The 19,300-nt window shown below is 30.0% G+C and overlaps 2 protein-coding genes across 2 annotated transcripts; one reads left to right on the top strand and one right to left on the bottom strand.

The window, feature by feature from the left end:
* The first annotated feature begins 1,320 nt into the window (after positions 1 to 1,320).
* On the top strand, positions 1,321 to 2,012 carry LOC110638404 (S-protein homolog 31-like). The gene has a single exon (XM_021788956.2). The coding sequence runs from the start codon at positions 1,349 to 1,351 to the stop codon at positions 1,772 to 1,774; it is 426 nt and encodes a 141-aa protein (XP_021644648.2). The 5' UTR covers positions 1,321 to 1,348; the 3' UTR covers positions 1,775 to 2,012.
* Positions 2,013 to 10,953: 8,941 nt separating this feature from the next.
* LOC131179368 (S-protein homolog 6-like) lies at positions 10,954 to 11,433 on the bottom strand. Its single transcript, XM_058146189.1, has one exon. The coding sequence runs from the start codon at positions 11,431 to 11,433 to the stop codon at positions 10,954 to 10,956; it is 480 nt and encodes a 159-aa protein (XP_058002172.1).
* Positions 11,434 to 19,300: the final 7,867 nt, after the last annotated feature.

The raw sequence follows: 19,300 nt of genomic DNA, 5'->3' as shown, positions 1-19,300 counted from the left end.
ATATAAAGACCATTAGTTGTGTATTCAAATACACAACTAATGGTCTTTATATATTCACTAACTAAATACACAACTAATGGTCTTTATATATTCACTAACTAAAATTAAAGGCAATTACTCAAAATTTCCTTATGAATTGTAAGGTCCATGTGGAGCTCGAATTAATTTTACAATATTGTAATAGACTCAATTAATTAATTGGTAATTAATGGGAAGGATTGATTTTTTTTTTTAATAAAAGATACAACATTCATCAAATGGACATAGAATACAAATTAAGTATAAATTTTCATATTACTATAATTTTACATAAAAAAATTTAAGATAAATTATTTACACAAAATTTAATAAAAATTATCTTAATTTTAAGGACGTGATTGTGTTGAAAGAACATTTGAGTTGGTCATTTGATAGGAAAAATAGTCCACTAAGTTGTAATTTATAATTGTTAGACTTTACTATTTTTCTATAAGACCATTCTATAAATCATCAAACTTTGATAGATGAATAGAAAATTTGTACTTCCTATCCTTGATTCATACCTAAATAACAAAATAAATAATCTAATAAACTTCATGATGAAGAAAAATAAGCGCAAAAGAAGAAACAATAAATCATCTAAATGAGAAAATATTAAATTTTTACAGAAGAAGAGACAATAAATTCTCTCTAAGTAAGAGATAAAACTAATTAAGATTTATCAATAAGAAGCACAGTGATTAAGGAAATGATTGAATAACCTCATTTTCATAGAAAAAATACTAATAATTTACTCAATTATCCTTTATTGAAAATCTGAATGAATGAATATTAACGTGACAAATAGCTGATTTAATTAAAAAGGAGGTGATAATATTAATTTTAGATAATTGAATAAATATTTATTGTATTTTATAGAGATACAGGATAAAATTGAAAAAAAATTATTAATTTTCCTTGATGTTCTAAATGTGACAGATAATTTTAGACAAATTAAAAAGTTAAATGTGACTATTACTTGTGAATTAAGGAAGTATAAAAAAATATAAAAAAGAAAAGGGAAAGTAATCACGGATAAAAATACTCACCCCCTGAATATTTAATATTTCTCAAACAATTAGATATAGAAATTATGATAACATCCATATATGGTATCATTCTTGTCTTATAAATAATTAGAATAAAATCATTTGCTAATTGGGAATGAAATTTTGGAAATCAATCTGTACAGATTTTATCAATAATAAGGCTTCCAAACACAGGTCATATTACTTACCTTTTTTTATATATATGTATAAGATATTTTTCAAAGACTAAAAAACAGCAGCAATCATTTCCCATAGAAGTCATAACCTCCCCCATTTACAACATGAAGAATAGCACTAAAATCCTGCTCATATTTTGCCTTGCCATTGGCATCATTTTCTTGTCCCTTTACGAATCTGACCATATTCCAGGGCTCCAGTATGATGTTCGTGTCATCAATGGCTTCACCAACAACTCATCGCTGCCTCTAGTTATATGGTGCTCCTCCAACGGGGATGAACTGGGCGGCCGTGCCCTCCAGGAAGGCGAAGACTTCAGCTGGAGCCTCAGGACCAACTTCTGGGGCAATACTCATTACTTGTGTACCATGAAATGGGAAGAAAGGAGGAGGCAATTCGATGCTTTTAAGGTTCCTAGGGATATTTATCGTTGCAGCCTCTTCAGGAAATGTTCTTGGTTGGTGAGAGAGGATGGATTTTATTTCAGTGATGATGAAGTAAATTGGAAGAAAGACTTCTCGTGGTTGTAATGTATTTGGTCATCAAGTTTCATTTTTGAACTTCATTGATGACTAGACTAGCTAGCCTGTTTCCATGCATTGTAAGGTTTGGCCATCAAAATATACGGTTGGAAGAGAGGAACTCGGCTGTTATATATGTAAACACCAATTAATTCAGGTTTGATATGATTAATGTTTATTATATTTTCATGTAGCTTTGACTTCAATTTTCTTTTTATATATAGAAGTGGAATCTTCTCAGGATCAATTGCTGGTTCTGATGTGTTTTGCATCCTATATATTAATCCTGAAAACGCATGCTGCATGAAATTGTTCTTGAGCTTTTCTAGTGCACCGGGTGTACCTAATAATTAGCCCTTTTCTAGTTCGTATTGTAATATTATAACTAGTGTTTGGTATGAATTCCACAGAATTTTGTCGAATTCATTTATAAATTTAAAATTTTAGTGTTTAGTTTAAATAAAAATTTATTTAAAATTCTTAATAATTAATTGCATGAAATTTATTATAACTAAACTAAATTTCATTAAAATTGATAGAATTTATAAATGAATTTCAAACTTAAAATTATATATATATTTCAAATGATAAAATTATCCTCTTATTATAAATCATTTTATTTTATTTTATTTATTCTTAACACAAAATTCATTTCATTTGAAATGAATTCCATATTTGATTTAAAATATATCAAATAAAGAAATTAATTTTGAATAAATTTTATCATAGAATTTATTTATAAATGAAATAAATTTTACCATAAAATTGAACTAAATAGAGTCTAAGACAATTTTAATATTATTAAATTAAAATTTATTAATTATAAAACAATGCTTTTTAATCAAACTAGACCGACTATTCAATTATGCGTGGTTGTAAAAGTTCATCAGTCTTCCTATCATGATAAAAAGGAACAATAGGTGTAGCACATTTTTCTAGGAACTCCCTTTAAAATTTTAATAATTTCATCTGTTTAATTTTTTTTTGAAGCCAAAGCATTTTTACTAATAATTTCATTTGTTTATATACCACTTCCATATTAGTTTGCCCCTCCATATATAGAATTCCAACGTAAAATCATGCCTTCCTAATAATATGATTTCTCCATCTCCACACCCTACCTCCCAAGCCAAACATGTTTCATTAGAGATGACAACAAATCGAGTTTTTACGGTATTTGTTTCAACTGAACTCTACTAAAATAAGTTTGAATAGTATATAACTGAGTTAATAATAAGTTCAGGTTTTATGTATTGAGTATCCAATATCTGAACTCGTTTTATAAATAATTAATTAAATATAAAATATATTTTTATAACAATATTGATAAATTTTTTAAATAAATAGAATTTAAATATTTTTAAATATAAAAAAGACATACAGAGTTGCTTAAACTATAGGGGAATTAAACTCATGAGCCATACTATGAAGTTATAGGAGAAAGTTGTGGAACATCAACTACGTCATGACACTTCTATCTCTCCCAATCAATTTGACTTTATACTCGGTCGTTTAACTATAAAAGCGATCTTTCTCATTAGAAGCTTGATGAAGAAATATAGAGATGTGAAGAAAGATCTATATATGGTTTTTATCGATTTGGAGAATGTTTATAATAGTGTTCCAAGAGATATCTTATGAAGAATGTTAGAACAAAAGAGGGTATCGATTAGGTACATACAAGTGTTGAAAGATATATATGAAGAAGCAACTACTATTGTGCACACAGTAAGAGGAGACACAAGAGATTTTCCTATCTCAGTTAGATTACATCAAGGTTCAGCTGTAAACCCTTACTTTTTTACATTAATTAATTCTAGATGAATTGACAAAACATATACAAGCAAATACCCCCTTAGTGCATGATGTTTGCGGATGATATAGTTCTTATTAGGGCTGTGCATGGTTATTGGGGTAACTAAACCGAATCGAAGAACCGTACCGAATCGATAAGAACCGTACCGAACCGATAAGAACCATATCGAACTAAATTTATTTTGATACTTTGGTTCAGTTCTAGTTCTTCACTAAGAATCGAACTGGAACTGTACCGAAACCGAACTGGAACCGTACCTAACCGGTACCGAATCGAGAGCCGAATTTATATATATGTTTTTCCATATTTTTTTTAGATGTATTATATACTTTCAATATAACTATATATACTTATGTATGTATATATAATTACATAAGTATATATAATTATGAACTAAATATAACTTAATATTACATTTCATTTTTCTATATTTTCTTAATAATTTTAGTTATAAATATATTAAATTACCTTATCATTCTTAATTATAAATATATTATTATCTTATATTAATATATATTAATTCTTAATTATATTGTATCTTATAGTTAAATATTATATGATTAATAAACAGTTAAAATGTATATAATATGATATACTATTATATTATATAATATATTTAATCATAAGTTATATATGCACCTTATAATTAAAGCTTATATTATTTAGGTATAGCCAAAAGATATAGTATATGATATATTATGTATTAATAACTCAATTCAAAACTTAAATGCTAATTTAAGTATAACTTTTTAAGGAAATAATTACATAAAATTATTTTAAGAACTGAGAACCGAATCGAACTAAATCAGAACTGAAGAACCGATAACTGTACCAAACTGAAATCGAAATAATGAAGAACTAAACCAGAACCGTACTGAAATTTCAAAATTCTGGTTCGGTTCCGGTTCCTAAGCAAATTCCGAACTGAACTGAAACGAACACCCCTAGTTCTGATAGATGAGACACAAGAATGAGTCAATAGAAAGTCAGAGTTTTGAAGAAGTACTCTAGAGTTAAAGAGCTTTAAGTTAAGTAGAATGAAAACATAACATGTGCATTACAAGTTCAGTGAAGGCTAAACTAGTGACAGGAAAGGAGTTAGTTTGGATGGAGTGGTATTTACCCAAAGTAATCACTTTAAATATCTTGGCTCAATTCTTCAAGTAGATGAGGGATGTGAGGAGGATGTTAGTCATAGGATTAAAGCCAGATGGTTAAAGTAGAGACGTGCCACAGGAGTCTTATGTGATCGCAAGATTTTCAATAAGTTGAAAGGAAAATTTTACCATACAGCCATACGACCAACCTTATTATATGGTATGAGTATTGGGTAATGAAGGAGTCATATGTGTCTAAGATAAGAGTTGCGGAGATGAGAATATTAAGGTGAATGAGTACCCATACTAAATTAGATAAAGTCCATAATGAGAGTATTAGAGAAAAGGTAAGAATGGTGCCAATTAAGAATAAGTTGAGAGAATAGAGATTGAGGTGGTCTGGTTATGTGAAACGCAGACATACGGAAACTCCAGTTAGACAAGTAGAGCACATTGGGTTAGAGGGTAGAAAGAAAAGAAGGGGTAGACCTAAACTGACTTGGAGAAGAGTAGTATAAAATGACCTTGAGGAGAGTAGTACAACATGATCTAGAAGCATTACACATTTCTGAAGATTTAACTCAAAATCGTTTAGAGTGGAAAAAGAGAATCCGTATAGCCGACCTCAATAAATTTTTGAGATAAAAGCTTAGTTGAGTTGAGTTGAGATAAAGTTTTTAAAATATAAATTATTAATATAAAAATATATATTTTATAAATTATTAATTAAAATATATCAATTTAAACGGATTGGTACTTTTTGTTTAATAATAATTGATTTTGAGGGTTCAGGTAATTTATAATAAATTTAATTAGATTTGGACAAATTCAAATATTATAAAATTAATTGAGCTCGAATTCAAATAGATTGACTGATTTTTGCAGGTATCTGGCCTATTTACTATTGCCACTTGCCATCTATGTCTAATATTTTGGTCACATCCTAATGTTCCCTGAATGCACATCTTATAAATATTTCTTAGGAACACCACGCGTTCTTGTACTAGTGCTAGATTCCTATATATATGGTGTTGATTGGAAGTAAAAAAATAAAAATAAAAATAAAAATAAAACATGTATTTGCTGCTTCCAAACTTCACCTTACAAGGGAAAAAAAGAAAGTACATTATATAATGAATATTATGTTGAAAAATAAGGAGAAGGTTGTGGAAAAAAGAACAATAATTATATGAAGCATGATAGGCACCGTCCTTATTATTTGGATAAGGGTTGATCCCACATGTACAGGCACCCACATCGATCTGTCGCTCTCAGGTAATTGTTGAAAGCTTCGATCGGCAACTTCTGCAGATGAAGTTGGACCTGTAGATCACTTGCTTTAACTTTATGTGTTTGGCTAAGCATCACCGACTTGCCTTGCTCCTTATTTAGGGTTTTAAATTTTCTCATTCTCATAACTCTTTTCTTGAGTCCATATTATTTGTCGATGACAATTTTTAACTTCATTATTATAAAGCATTTGGCGAGTGTTAATCAAAATTCAAATTTTAGGATTTATACTCCAAGGTAATATTCTTTTCTTCTTACAAATCTCGTAAATATTCTGTTTTTCATTAAATTAGAAAGATGAATTTATTATTACACCATTTAATTTTTTAAAAAATAAAAACAAGATATTGAAATTGATAAATTTTGAGTAGAGTTTAACTTGCCTCCAAAAGTTATTTTAGGGGAAAGAATTGCTCAAATTTTTATATTTAGCACTTTTATTTTATACATGATTGGTGTGGGATGATACACTCCTCACACTCAAGTATGAATGTTTGGGGCATGAAATTTGGTCAATATGAGATAATACATTTCTTCACACCCAGGAACGAATTTTTGAGTAAGAAATTCGCAGGTCTGAACATCTATAGGGACATATGCAAACACCTTAGCTCACACCCAAACATGAACATTTGGAGCATAAAATTCATAGGACTGAACATCTGTAAGCGACCCAATGACAAGATGAGGGTTGGTTTTGGAGTGTAAAATTTACAACACTGAACATCGACTGAAATACCTACGAATACCCTCACATTAGGACATGTCATAACAGGCACGCAAATTTAAGGCACACACACAAATCTCACAATCATACAGTATAAAAAAAGAAGAAGAATAACACATGATTTAACATGGTTCAACCGTAAGGTCTATGTCCACGGACAAGACAAGAGAAAAAGTTATACTATAATGAAAGGAGCAAGATACAATCACTCAGAACTCTCAAATCCTAACCTCAATGTATTTTCCGAATATCTCACAATTTATCGCAAAATGTAGAATATTACGATATTTATACTGGTCCTTACCACGGAGCGTTGCCCTCGCACCCCCAAGGAGATCAGTTGTGTGCTTCGGGCCTAGTCTTATCGGCCCGTGCCCTCCACTATCATTATAGATTTCACTTTTTATCCCAATCGGGTCACAACGCGAAACTTTCGTGTCGGATTACAATTCGAATCCATGAAAAACATATTCAAAATTTAAGCTACAAAAAATAACAAAACATGAATATTTAGAGCGTGAAATTTGTAGTCCTAAACATCTGCAATAACTCAATATCGAGATAAATATCGACTCTAAAAAAAAAATAAATCAACCTAACTCAATTTCAAAAAACTAACTTTATCTAAATTTTTATATTTAGCATTCTAATATGATAGATATGGGACAACATAAATAAGTATAACATGGTGGATAGAATTATGTATATTAGTTGAGTTTATTCAAGTTGCTTCTCATGTGGGCAGACAAGGCTTAACAAAGGAGAGTGGTGGTTGATTTGAGTCATCTTTCAATCACCATTGACAATGATATTCATCAACCAGGTGTCAAGATTCCTGCCTGGGTATTTGGATGCACAAGCAAAAGCGATAAATATAATTGGTAAGGGGAAAAAAATTGTTCTGAAGAACCAATGCCCAATAGAGAAAGACATTTCAACAATGACGTAACGCTGATAGATTGGGACAAATCATACCCTAGCACAACATCAACTGTCTTTTTCCCTTAACAAAGCAACAAATATGAGAAGGAGAAGTCCTTTATAAAGGTGTTTCATCAACGGATAGGAAGCAAAAGCTTTGTTATATCTTTGCACTGTTCCATTAACAGTGTTTCCCTTATATGGCTGCCATGATCTTATCACTGACCCATCTCCTCATCTGGACTCATCATTCTTTGCTTATTGCCACTTCCCACTAAGAGAGTGGAAATGACAATGGAGAGTTCGCCCATACCTTGCTGTGTGAAAATGGAAAATAGATGATAAAAGATTTCGATAATTTCATGCTCAGCAGCACCAAACAGTCATTAATTAAAGTAAATTGACATATCACATCACATGCATATTTAGTAGATTTGATTTGATCTGCTGTCAAAAAAAAAAAAAAAAGGTAATGATTAAGGTCAGGAAAGCGATTAATTATGTAAGGCCAGTTGATGGACTCTCATGGTTACTTTGACCTAGGAACAATTTTTTGGTGCTATATGCACACCACACAATTAAGGGCACTAAATTTTATAAAATAAATAATACATTGTTATTATTATTATTATTTTTTTTAACCATCAAAAAGTGTATCTTAACTATTAATCAATTACAATAATAATTTTTTAAATCTTTGTAATAATTTAAAAAATTATAAGAGTTAAATAGCTAGCTATAAGATCTAGAGTTAAATGATACATTTAAAACCTCTAGGCTCGAACCTGAAATTTTTTCCAATCCTATCTTATCATTAACAATTAGGCTAGTGAATCGTTGATAAATAATATATTGTTAACTATTATACAATAGTAATAATTAAATAAAAATAAAATTTTAACTTTAACTCATAATTGATAGCTAAATCTCCTATAAAATAAATGATAAATTTATTTAATCGAAATTTTAAAAAATAAAATATTAAAATAATTATTATATAACTATAGAAATTTCTTTTGTCCAAAAAATAATAATTATTAAAATTTTATATAACCTATAAAAATAAAATATTAAAATATTTAATTTATGGTGCCTAATACCATTAATGTAGAGGCTTTGACACTATCTTAGCAAATTGGGTCGGGTTTAATTCACTTTCAAAAATTAACTCAAAGGGAAGGAGTGTTTAAAACCACACATTACTCCTATCCTAAACTAATGTAGGATATTAACATTCCTACTCACGTCAAGAATTAAATATTTAAAGTGTGAAATACTTATGAGAGATCTATTAATTGGAGATGCTCTCATACTATTTTAAGAAAATGAGTTAGGTTTAATTTACCTCCAAAAGTTAACTCAAGGAAAAAAGAGTGACTAAAACTTTATGAGGGGCAAATTACCCATATTCAAAATCAAATGATATTAACAAAAACTAAATTAGAATGACTTAATTTGATTTTTCAATTATAAATAATTTTTGATAGTCTACCCACGAAGGATTGGTCAAGTAGAAATTCAAGTAAGAAGTTGCCATTTATAGGAGGACTTTAACATAATCAAACCCCAAATAAATTATTCTTTCATCCAACTATACAATGAAATAAAATCTAAAAAAACTCTAGAGCCATAAATAAGAATAAGGCTTAATTTCTCTTAGGAGTACTGTGATATAAACGTAAGTCTGATTTTTTTTTTAATCTAAATATAAGTCTGATTTAAGTAGTACAATTAATTTTAAATGAATTTTTAAAGTTTTAAACAGATCAAGCGTGAAAATTTTTTAAATAAAATTCATAAACTTTATATGGAAATAATGCTTCCTTTTTTATTGCAAAATCTGCAGACATGGAGACAAATTTTATTGCAATACCTTTTTATGAATGGATTAATGTAGCCGTGCAAGTATATATTAAGCTTTCATTTGAAATTCATTGTCCATTACTCTAAACATGAATATTTCTTTCTATAAACAATTTTTTTTTAATGCTGCTGGTTTTGATGCTCGCAACGACGCCGTCATGTGCTCTTGCTGGTATTTCTAATCACAAAACTCGAGTTCGTGCGACTAATGGATTGGAAGGAGGATTGGATCTTACTCTGCACTGTAGCTCCCAAGACGATGACCTTGGTTTCCAACTCGTCCATTTCCAGGAATTTTTTGAGTTCAAGTTTCGGCCAAACTTTTGGGGCACTACACGATTCTATTGTAGCATGGCATGGGCAGGAGGGTTCCATTGGTTTTATATTTACATATTTAACAGGGATTCTGATAAATGCCGCCATGGTTGTTTGTGGCTTGTCAAATCTAATTGCCCTTGTTTGATGGGTCCGGATACTGGTGGAACCATCTTTGATTTGTGTTCTTACACCAATCTAATAAAACCAGTGAAAATCTTTAAAATATGGTTTGTTTTTTTCATAATAATGTGACTGTATATCGGTTCATCATAACTAATGCATACAGTATTATAACTTCTTTAATGATTTAAATTACCCAGCACTCCCATAACGTGTCTGCAAATCGGTCTAGCATAACTAATGCATACAGTATTATAACTTCTTTAATGATTTAAATTAGCTAGCACTCCCATAATGTGACTGTATATCGGTCCATCATAACTCATGTATACAGTATTATAACTTCTTTAATGATTTAAATTACCAAGCACTCCCATTAAACTTAGAGTTCACGTCTTACTAACCTTCTCTCTTAGTTAGCAATTTGTAAAATCCACTCAAATTTTTCAATGAGGTTAGTGATATATGTCTCTCCTCAACTTTATTCTATAAAAAAATATTTAAATTATAATTAAAAATAGAAATTTGACATTAGCGACAATTTAAAAAATATACTTAAGAAAAAGTTACATAGCCTTTTCAATTGTGGAAATTATTGAGGTTTAAAAATCATGAATTTCTAAATTTTTTTTTTTTTGTATTTTTACATATTCAACTTTGTAATTTTTTTAATGTCTTTTGAACTGTTGCTAATAAATTTCTCTTTATTTTTTATTTTATATTATTAAAAAAAAATTTAATGTCTTTGAATAAAAAATTTCGTGAATTGAAAACATAAAAAAACAATTGGCAAATCTTGAAATATTTAGCACTCAAAAATGGATTTAGTTATCTAAATATTTTTCAAATGGGTCCATAAAAATAAATCAATAATTATTAAAAATTAAAAAAATATGAAACTCATATATTTAAATTGAAGATTCCATAATCAACTTGCAAGAAAATGTTATAATATAATGTCCATATTATATTAAAGTTTTCCACTCCACATGATCGATAATTAGGTCATTTACTAATTTTAGACATAATTAGTAATTTAAACATAGGTTTTATTCCACCTGAAATAGAGATCTTCCTTTCCAGTCCTTTCTCGGAAGCCATGAACACCATTCTGAAAAACTTTCCAGATGCATTTTGTTGGGCACCTTTTTTTCAAGTCTCTCTTCGCTGTATAGGTGTCATAAACGCCTGTGTTCCTTCTCCATGTAAAGCTGTAGAAGAAAAGGGTAGTTTCGACGAAGTTAACAAGAAACTTCCATTGGAAGGACTGGTCGGCTTGCAGCACATTCGTCCCTAAATCATTGTCTTTTGATTTACAATGGACAGTCACGTTTTCACCCTCCCCTGCATTGTTGTAGATTTGGACCTTCGTGCCGATTGGAAAGAAATAGAATTTTTCTTGCACAGATAATGCTTGGAGTCTTGCAGAAGTTGTGGGTGCATGCTCTAGCGATAAGATGATAATCAAGAATAAGATGAGGAACAAGAAGCTGGCACCTTTGTTGAAGAGATTCATGGCTACTTATATGAGATCTGTGTATGGATTTTGATAAGATTAATGTCTGTAGGAGAATTTGTTCCTATGAATATTTATAATCTTGGTATATATAAGCCATATTGTGACTACATAAGACTTAATTTTTGCTTGTTATTGTCCATATGGCATTAGAAATCAAGACTCCTACGCAGCAAATTATGACCAAATGGATTTGATGACTTCTCTAATACTGTGGGTAATGAGCAACACAGGTCTTCATAGATGGAGAGCATATCTAGCTTTTATTAAGGGATCTGAAATGAGATATTCGATCTCTAATTCATATATATCTATATATTTTAGTGGTATTTTTCTTTCATTAAATTATTTAATTCTTGGCCCCAAATATAAGAAATAATATACCTTGAATAAATGCTGATTATTATTATGCAGTCAATAATATAATTCCTTTTAAAAAACAAAGAAATTATCATTTAGCTCTTGCATTTTAATTAAATTAGTTATTTAGTCTCTCTATTTTAAAAAATATAATATTTAGTTCACCTATTAATCCATTAAATTGTTGAATCATTAAATCAATTTTTTTTTATTCAATGAATTTTAATGCCATTTAAACTACTATTTAGCACATCTATTTTAATAAAACTAATTAGTTCGTCTCTATATTTTAAAAAAAATATATTAGTTAGTTTTTATAATTTGGGTTTGTTAATTGGTCAGTTCTTTTGATTACTTTTGTGACATCCTCAAGTAAAATTAAAGAAAAATAAAAGAAGTGAAGTGCAAATGGATTAAATGAGTACAAACCTATAGCGATGAGTGACTACGGGTCTGGTAGTTATTCCATTGATCTTGTGCATAAATAAGTCAAGAAAACACAAAAAAATAAGTTCAAATAAGTAAATGAAAAGCTAAGGGAAAAATAAAATGAAAGACTTATTGGGTATTAAGAAAAAAGATAAACCGAAAATCCGGTAAGAGTAAAATTTGATCAATGAAATTTAAAGGTTCCACTTTGACAAAAAAATGAAATTTATTAAATTAATAAAGCCAAATTAATTTAATTAATAGAGATTATAAAAATTAAATATGATTATTTAATTAGTCAAATGAAATGATTACAAAGTTTAACTAAATTACAAGTTTGCCATTACCCATAATTTACAACTTTGCCATTATATATTAAAATAATGTAAATATCATTAAAAGGAAAGAAAAATCAGAAAACTCATCTTCATTTCTATCAAACCAACTGACCAAACATCTCTCTCATCTCTCTCTTTCATTTCTCTATTAGAGCTTAAGATAAGCTTTAACAACCCTAAATTTCCTTACAAACTCTAATTGAAATTGAGAGAAAAACTGACCTTGAGCATCAATTTGAAGAATGCAAGCAAAAAAAGAAAGGAATTTGGAGTATTTGGGCGGCAAGAAATTCGACTGAAAGGGGAACCAAGAAGGGATTCAAGCTTTGGTTGATTGGTAGGGTGAATTGTGGTTGATTGAACCTAGGAAACAAGGTTAGTGCTATCAAATCTTTTGGATTCTGAAGTTTTAGCAAATTGAGTTAGGGTTTCTGAATTTAGGGATTTGAATTCTTATGATTTAATTGATGTATTTAAGCCTAAATGAAGACTATTTGGCATGTGTTTGTTGATATATGTTGATGAGATGACAAAACAATTGAAGGTATGTAAGGTTGTGCAATGAGACTGATTTTGGACAGTTTGTGTTCAGAGTATTCAATTGACCATAACTTGAGTTTCACAACTCCAATTGTTGTGAAATTAGTGCCAAATTAAAGATGAAATCCATACCTACAACTTTGATGATTTGAACTGAACCAAAATTTTAGGGCAACTTAACCAAATTGCTAGGGCAAGTTGAAATTTTTGCATCTGGAATTGCCTAAGATTCCAGTAGAATGTACTATGATACTCGTGTACTAAAATTAACATAACTTACAACATATAAGTCCAATTGAGATGATCCAAATTGTTCTGGAAACCTAAGACATTGGGCAACAACTTTGATTTAGAGACTTTACACAAATTCTAAGTGTAAGATACTCAAATGTGGAATGCAAAAATTGACCTGAATACTGAAAATCTAGAAATCACAGGGTACTGTGCCTGTGAATCAGGATTGCTAATATAACTCTAACTTATTGTGTATAACTCCAAATGAAGTGAAATTTACTTTGTTGGAAAGCTGAGACATAGGGGAACAAATGTCAAGAAGAAGCCTTGACATGAAAATGATGGGAGAATAGCCAAAAACTGACTGGAATCTGGAATGGTAATTCTGGAATCCTGAAAATGACTAAATGAATAGCACACATTTTAATGAGCATGACTCATTGTACAAAACTCTAAATTTAGTCATTCTTGAACCTGTGTAACCATGAGACACAAAGGAACAACTTATATGAAGGATACTAAGCCAAATTATGGCTGCAACTAGGCCAAAGAGCTTGACAAAGTTGAGTTCCAGAATTTGCCTTATTCTGGAACAATATTGGTCATTGGACCAGTATATGATAAATTGCCCATAACTAGAGCTAGAAAACTCCAAATTAGATGATTCAAAGAGGAAATTAAACTTAAGACAATAAGGAATAACTTTAATGAAGAAAGTGTGATCAGATTACTACTGTAACTTGACCTAAAATGAGAGTAAAATCAAGACTGAAATTTTGAAAATTATGAAACATTACATAAATGACTTAGAATATAGTTGGTATTCAATACCATTAGCTCCATGATCTTGAATATAAGATGAATATGTATTTGGGACCCATGTTCCCAACATAAGTGAAACCAAAAATGCTATAAAGCATGAATATGAAATGTGATGATAATATATAACCTGTGGATACTTATTAATATAAATTGCCCATGTATGCCTACATGTGTTTGTATGGGTTGGATAGATTGGCATGCCAATAGGGTTCTGATTTATAGTACTACTTATAGCTTCATGCCATTATGTTATTATGGCTTCTAGCCATTCTGTTACATGATGATGTATATGGCTTTATGCGTGATTGCTATTATGGCTTTTTAGCCATTCTGTTATATACCTGGTTGACATTATATGTCCCACGGTATGATGGCCCGTGGCATAAGTGTATCCAGTGCTAGTTACCCATTTATCCAGTCCAATCAATCTGTTATAGGTTACTTGGGCAGTGAAAAGTATTAATGAGATTAAATGCAAGTTGAAATCAAGTAAGGAAATTTAATATTAAAATAAAGAACAAGAAAGATTCCAATAAATTAAATGCTCCTGAAGATCAATAAAATGAAAACAAAAATATATGATATTTAAAATCATTATGGGATCGATCAATAAGATGCTAGAAAGAGTCTATATCATAAATTTTAATTAGCCTTCAACTAATCCATAATTTTTTAATTATTTATTTTTCCTTATAAGCACTACAACCATGAATTATTACATTTATTTGTATATTATATTTCTATTGTGTTATTGCACCACTAAGTAGAAATGCTTAGCGCGTTGAATTTGTCCACGCGTAGGTACTGAAGATATAACCTAGTGAACCTCAGACTGGGATTTTTGGGAGTTCGGATCTATAGATAGTGTCCAATGTCACCTCCTCATTGCGTGCATTTTGGTAGGGGCCGTTGAAGGAGCAGAAGAATGAAAATTATCAGATTAGAACATTGAATTCAAAAATTTTCTTCTAAGGTCTCATGCATCATGCAAGATTCATTATTTACCTATTGATTTCAATGTTCAATTGCATATTAAAACTCTTTTAATATGTATTAGGATCTACATTTGCCATTTTAAGATTTTAGAATTAATAAATTAATTCATTAGAACCCTAGATTAATTCAAGAACATGTGCACTAACCTATTGATGCACTGTAGATGTGTTTGGTACCTTTGTGAAGCACCTAGGGCCTCAGATGTTGTCCCTCTAGCTTGTCCACACCAAGATCACCAATGGCAGCCCCTTGAACAGCTTCTAAAGCCTTGCCAACCAATTAGAAATTAGGGATTTGCCGTTAGAGAGGTTGTAGATGTATATACTATACTAGAAACAATTTCTAGTAATTTTAATTCAAGAGAATATGGGCAATTCTCTTTGAATTGATGAGAGATGAAGAAGAAGAGAGGATGAAAGCTTCAAGGGTGACGGAACCTCTTTGATAAAATCAAATGTGTTTTATTCTTTCATCCTTTCTCTTTTATAATTAGGTCACCACTTAAAACCCTTACCATATGTCATCTTCTGATTGCATCTTAGTTTAATTGACCCGATCACATTATGCCAAATGTCAAAGCTAGATTTAATCTTGACTTTGATCATCTTACATGATTGGAAGACAAATGGCAAGCTTATATGGTGCCATGTGTCACCATCTCATGGTGCCACATGTCACCCTATAAAATGATCAAATTACCCTTGTGTTGTAATTTTGAGTTTTCAACCCAAAATAATTATTTCTCCTCTTCTAATTAATTTATATCAAATATAAATTAATTAATTAATCTCTATTAATTAATTTCTCATAATTAAATTCATATTTAAACTCTTTAAATATAAATTTAACTTATAATATATATCTAATAACCTAGATTTGGTTTCAAGTCATGCCAGGGACTTTGCAATCTAATTGCAAACTAAACGTATTTAATTAATCAATTAAACTCTTTAACTAATTAATTAAATCACATTTAACTTGATGATTACTTGTGTATATGTGTGACTCACTAGGCTCATCACTAATTAGTAATGAGATATGATATTAACTCTTAATATCATCAAAACTTTTTCTTATCATAAATGATTTCTCTAAATCATTTTAGGCATCTCATAGACCATGGTTAACACCTAGCATAGCATGCCATGGCCACCCAATCAGTAATAAGGAATACCTTAAATGATCCTTTTATCATATGTTACCATGCACTAGAATCTCTCTGTTACAAAATCCCAATTCGAGCTGAAGTCATAGTTTATGTCAAACTCCATTTGCTATGAATATTATGTTCTTTTTTAATTCCAATTCTTGATTAAAAAGATTTTCTCATCAGAAACTCTTTTCTGATTAAATCTATCTGTCTTGGCCAGGAACTTGAAACATCAAGAATAACTAAATGAACATAGAATTTTATCCCTATTTACTTAGGGTAACAGATTCCATCTTGATCAACACCTACCTTCATATATAACTAGTAGAAGCCAACACATGTCCATATACCCATACACAGTACAAGTATGAAAGCAGTATCAAACTCAAACCACCTATATACAAGATAACTGTGCTATCTCAGGTCTAAAGATTATATGCACTGATATGATTTATGACAATGCATTGACAAGAGTAAACTCCATGTGCTTATCATAAATGTCACTGGTTTGGCTTACTTATCATGTATAAGTGCCTATCATATTTGTTATATGGCATGAGACTCATCATTCTATCTTATTTATATCTTATATAAATAACTTGAATATAAACATGAATACAATCTTTCTGGATAAGTCATGTCCTGTGTGAAGTATCCTCAATTGTGAACCAATTTATGATACTTTGTGCTAGAAATACTGTCACTCATATTCTTAACAACTTAAGAATAGAATTTCTAATAAAATATCAATGGACCTTTTCTATTACACATAAATATATTATGTAAACGAAAAAGTGAAATTGCCTTTTTATTAATAAAATATGTATAAGATACATACTAAATGATATGCTCTAGGGCATACTACTAACAATTGAAGGAGCAGAAGCATGAAAATTATCAGATTAGAACATTGAATTCAAAAATTTTTTTCTAGGGTCTCATGCATCATGCAAGATTCATTATTTACCTATTGATTTCAATGTTCAATTGCATATTAAAACTCTTTTAATATGTATTAGGATCTACATTTGCCATTTAAGATTTTAGAATTAACAAAATAATTCATTAGAATCTTAGATTAATTCAAGAACATGTGCACTAACCTATTAATGCATTGTAGATGTGTTTGGTATCTTTGTGAAGCACCTAGGACCCCAGATGTTATCCCTCTAGCTTGTCCACACCAAGATCACCAATGGCAGCCCCTTGAACAGCTTCTAAAGCCTTGCCAACCAATTAGAAATTAGGGATTTGCCGTTAGAGAGGTTGTAGATGTATATACTATACTAGAAACAATTTCTAGTAATTTTAATTCAAGAGAATATGGGCAATTCTCTTTGAATTGATGAGAGATGAAGAAGAAGAGAGGATGAAAGCTTCAAGGGTGACGGAACCTCTTTGATAAAATCAAATGTGTTTTATTCTTTCATCCTTTCTCTTTTATAATTAGGTCACCACTTAAAACCCTTACCATATGTCATCTTCTGATTGCATCTTAGTTTAATTGACCCGATCACATTATGCCAAATGTCAAAGCTAGATTTAATCTTGACTTTGATCATCTTACATGATTGGAAGACAAATGGCAAGCTTATATGGTGCCATGTGTCACCATCTCATGGTGCCACATGTCACCCTATAAAATGATCAAATTACCCTTGTGTTGTAATTTTGAGTTTTCAACCCAAAATAATTATTTCTCCTCTTCTAATTAATTTATATCAAATATAAATTAATTAATTAATCTCTATTAATTAATTTCTCATAATTAAATTCATATTTAAACTCTTTAAATATAAATTTAACTTATAATATATATCTAATAACCTAGATTTGGTTTCAAGTCATGCCAGGGACTTTGCAATCTAATTGCAAACTAAACGTATTTAATTAATCAATTAAACTCTTTAACTAATTAATTAAATCACATTTAACTTGGTGATTACTTGTGTGTGTGTGTGACTCGCTAGGCTCATCACTAATTAGCAATGAGATATGATATTGTCTCTTAATATCATCAGAACTCTTTCTTACCATAAATGATTTCTCTAAATCATTTTAGGCATCTCATAGACCATGGTTAACACCTAGCATAGCATGCCATGGCCACCCAATCAGTAATAAGGAATACCTTAAATGATCCTTTTATCATATGTTACCATGCACTAGAATCTCTCTGTTACAAAATCCCAATTCGAGCTGAAGTCATAGTTTATGTCAAACTCCATTTGCTATGAATATTATGTTCTTTTTTAATTCCAATTCTTGATTAAAAAGATTTTCTCATCAGAAACTCTTTTCTGATTAAATCTATCTGTCCTGGCCAGGAACTTGAAACATCAAGAATAACTAAATGAACATAGAATTTTATCCCTATTTACTTAGGGTAACAGATTCCATCTTGATCAACACCTACCTTCATATATAACTAGTAGAAGCCAACACATGTCCATATACCCATACACAGTACAAGTATGAAAGCAGTATCAAACTCAAACCACCTATATACAAGATAACTGTGCTATCTCAGGTCTAAAGATTATATGCACTGATATGATTTATGACAATGCATTGACAAGAGTAAACTCCATGTGCTTATCATAAATGTCACTGGTTTGGCTTACTTATCATGTATAAGTGCCTATCATATTTGTTATATGGCATGAGACTCATCATTCTATCTTATTTATATCTTATATAAATAACTTGAATATAAACATGAATACAATCTTTCTGGATAAGTCATGTCCTGTGTGAAGTATCCTCAATTGTGAACCAATTTATGATACTTTGTGCTAGAAATACTGTCACTCATATTCTTAACAACTTAAGAATAGAATTTCTAATAAAATATCAATGGACCTTTTCTATTACACATAAATATATTATGTAAACGAAAAAGTGAAATTGCCTTTTTATTAATAAAATATGTATAAGATACATACTAAATGATATGCTCTAGGGCATACTACTAACAATTGAAGGAGCAGAAGCATGA

Source organism: Hevea brasiliensis, chromosome 4 (assembly GCF_030052815.1).
Source record: "Hevea brasiliensis isolate MT/VB/25A 57/8 chromosome 4, ASM3005281v1, whole genome shotgun sequence".
In the NCBI taxonomy this organism is placed as follows: domain Eukaryota; kingdom Viridiplantae; phylum Streptophyta; class Magnoliopsida; order Malpighiales; family Euphorbiaceae; genus Hevea; species Hevea brasiliensis.
The sequence above is the reverse complement of the archived record's forward strand: the minus strand, read 5'-3'. Positions and strand labels throughout refer to the sequence as shown.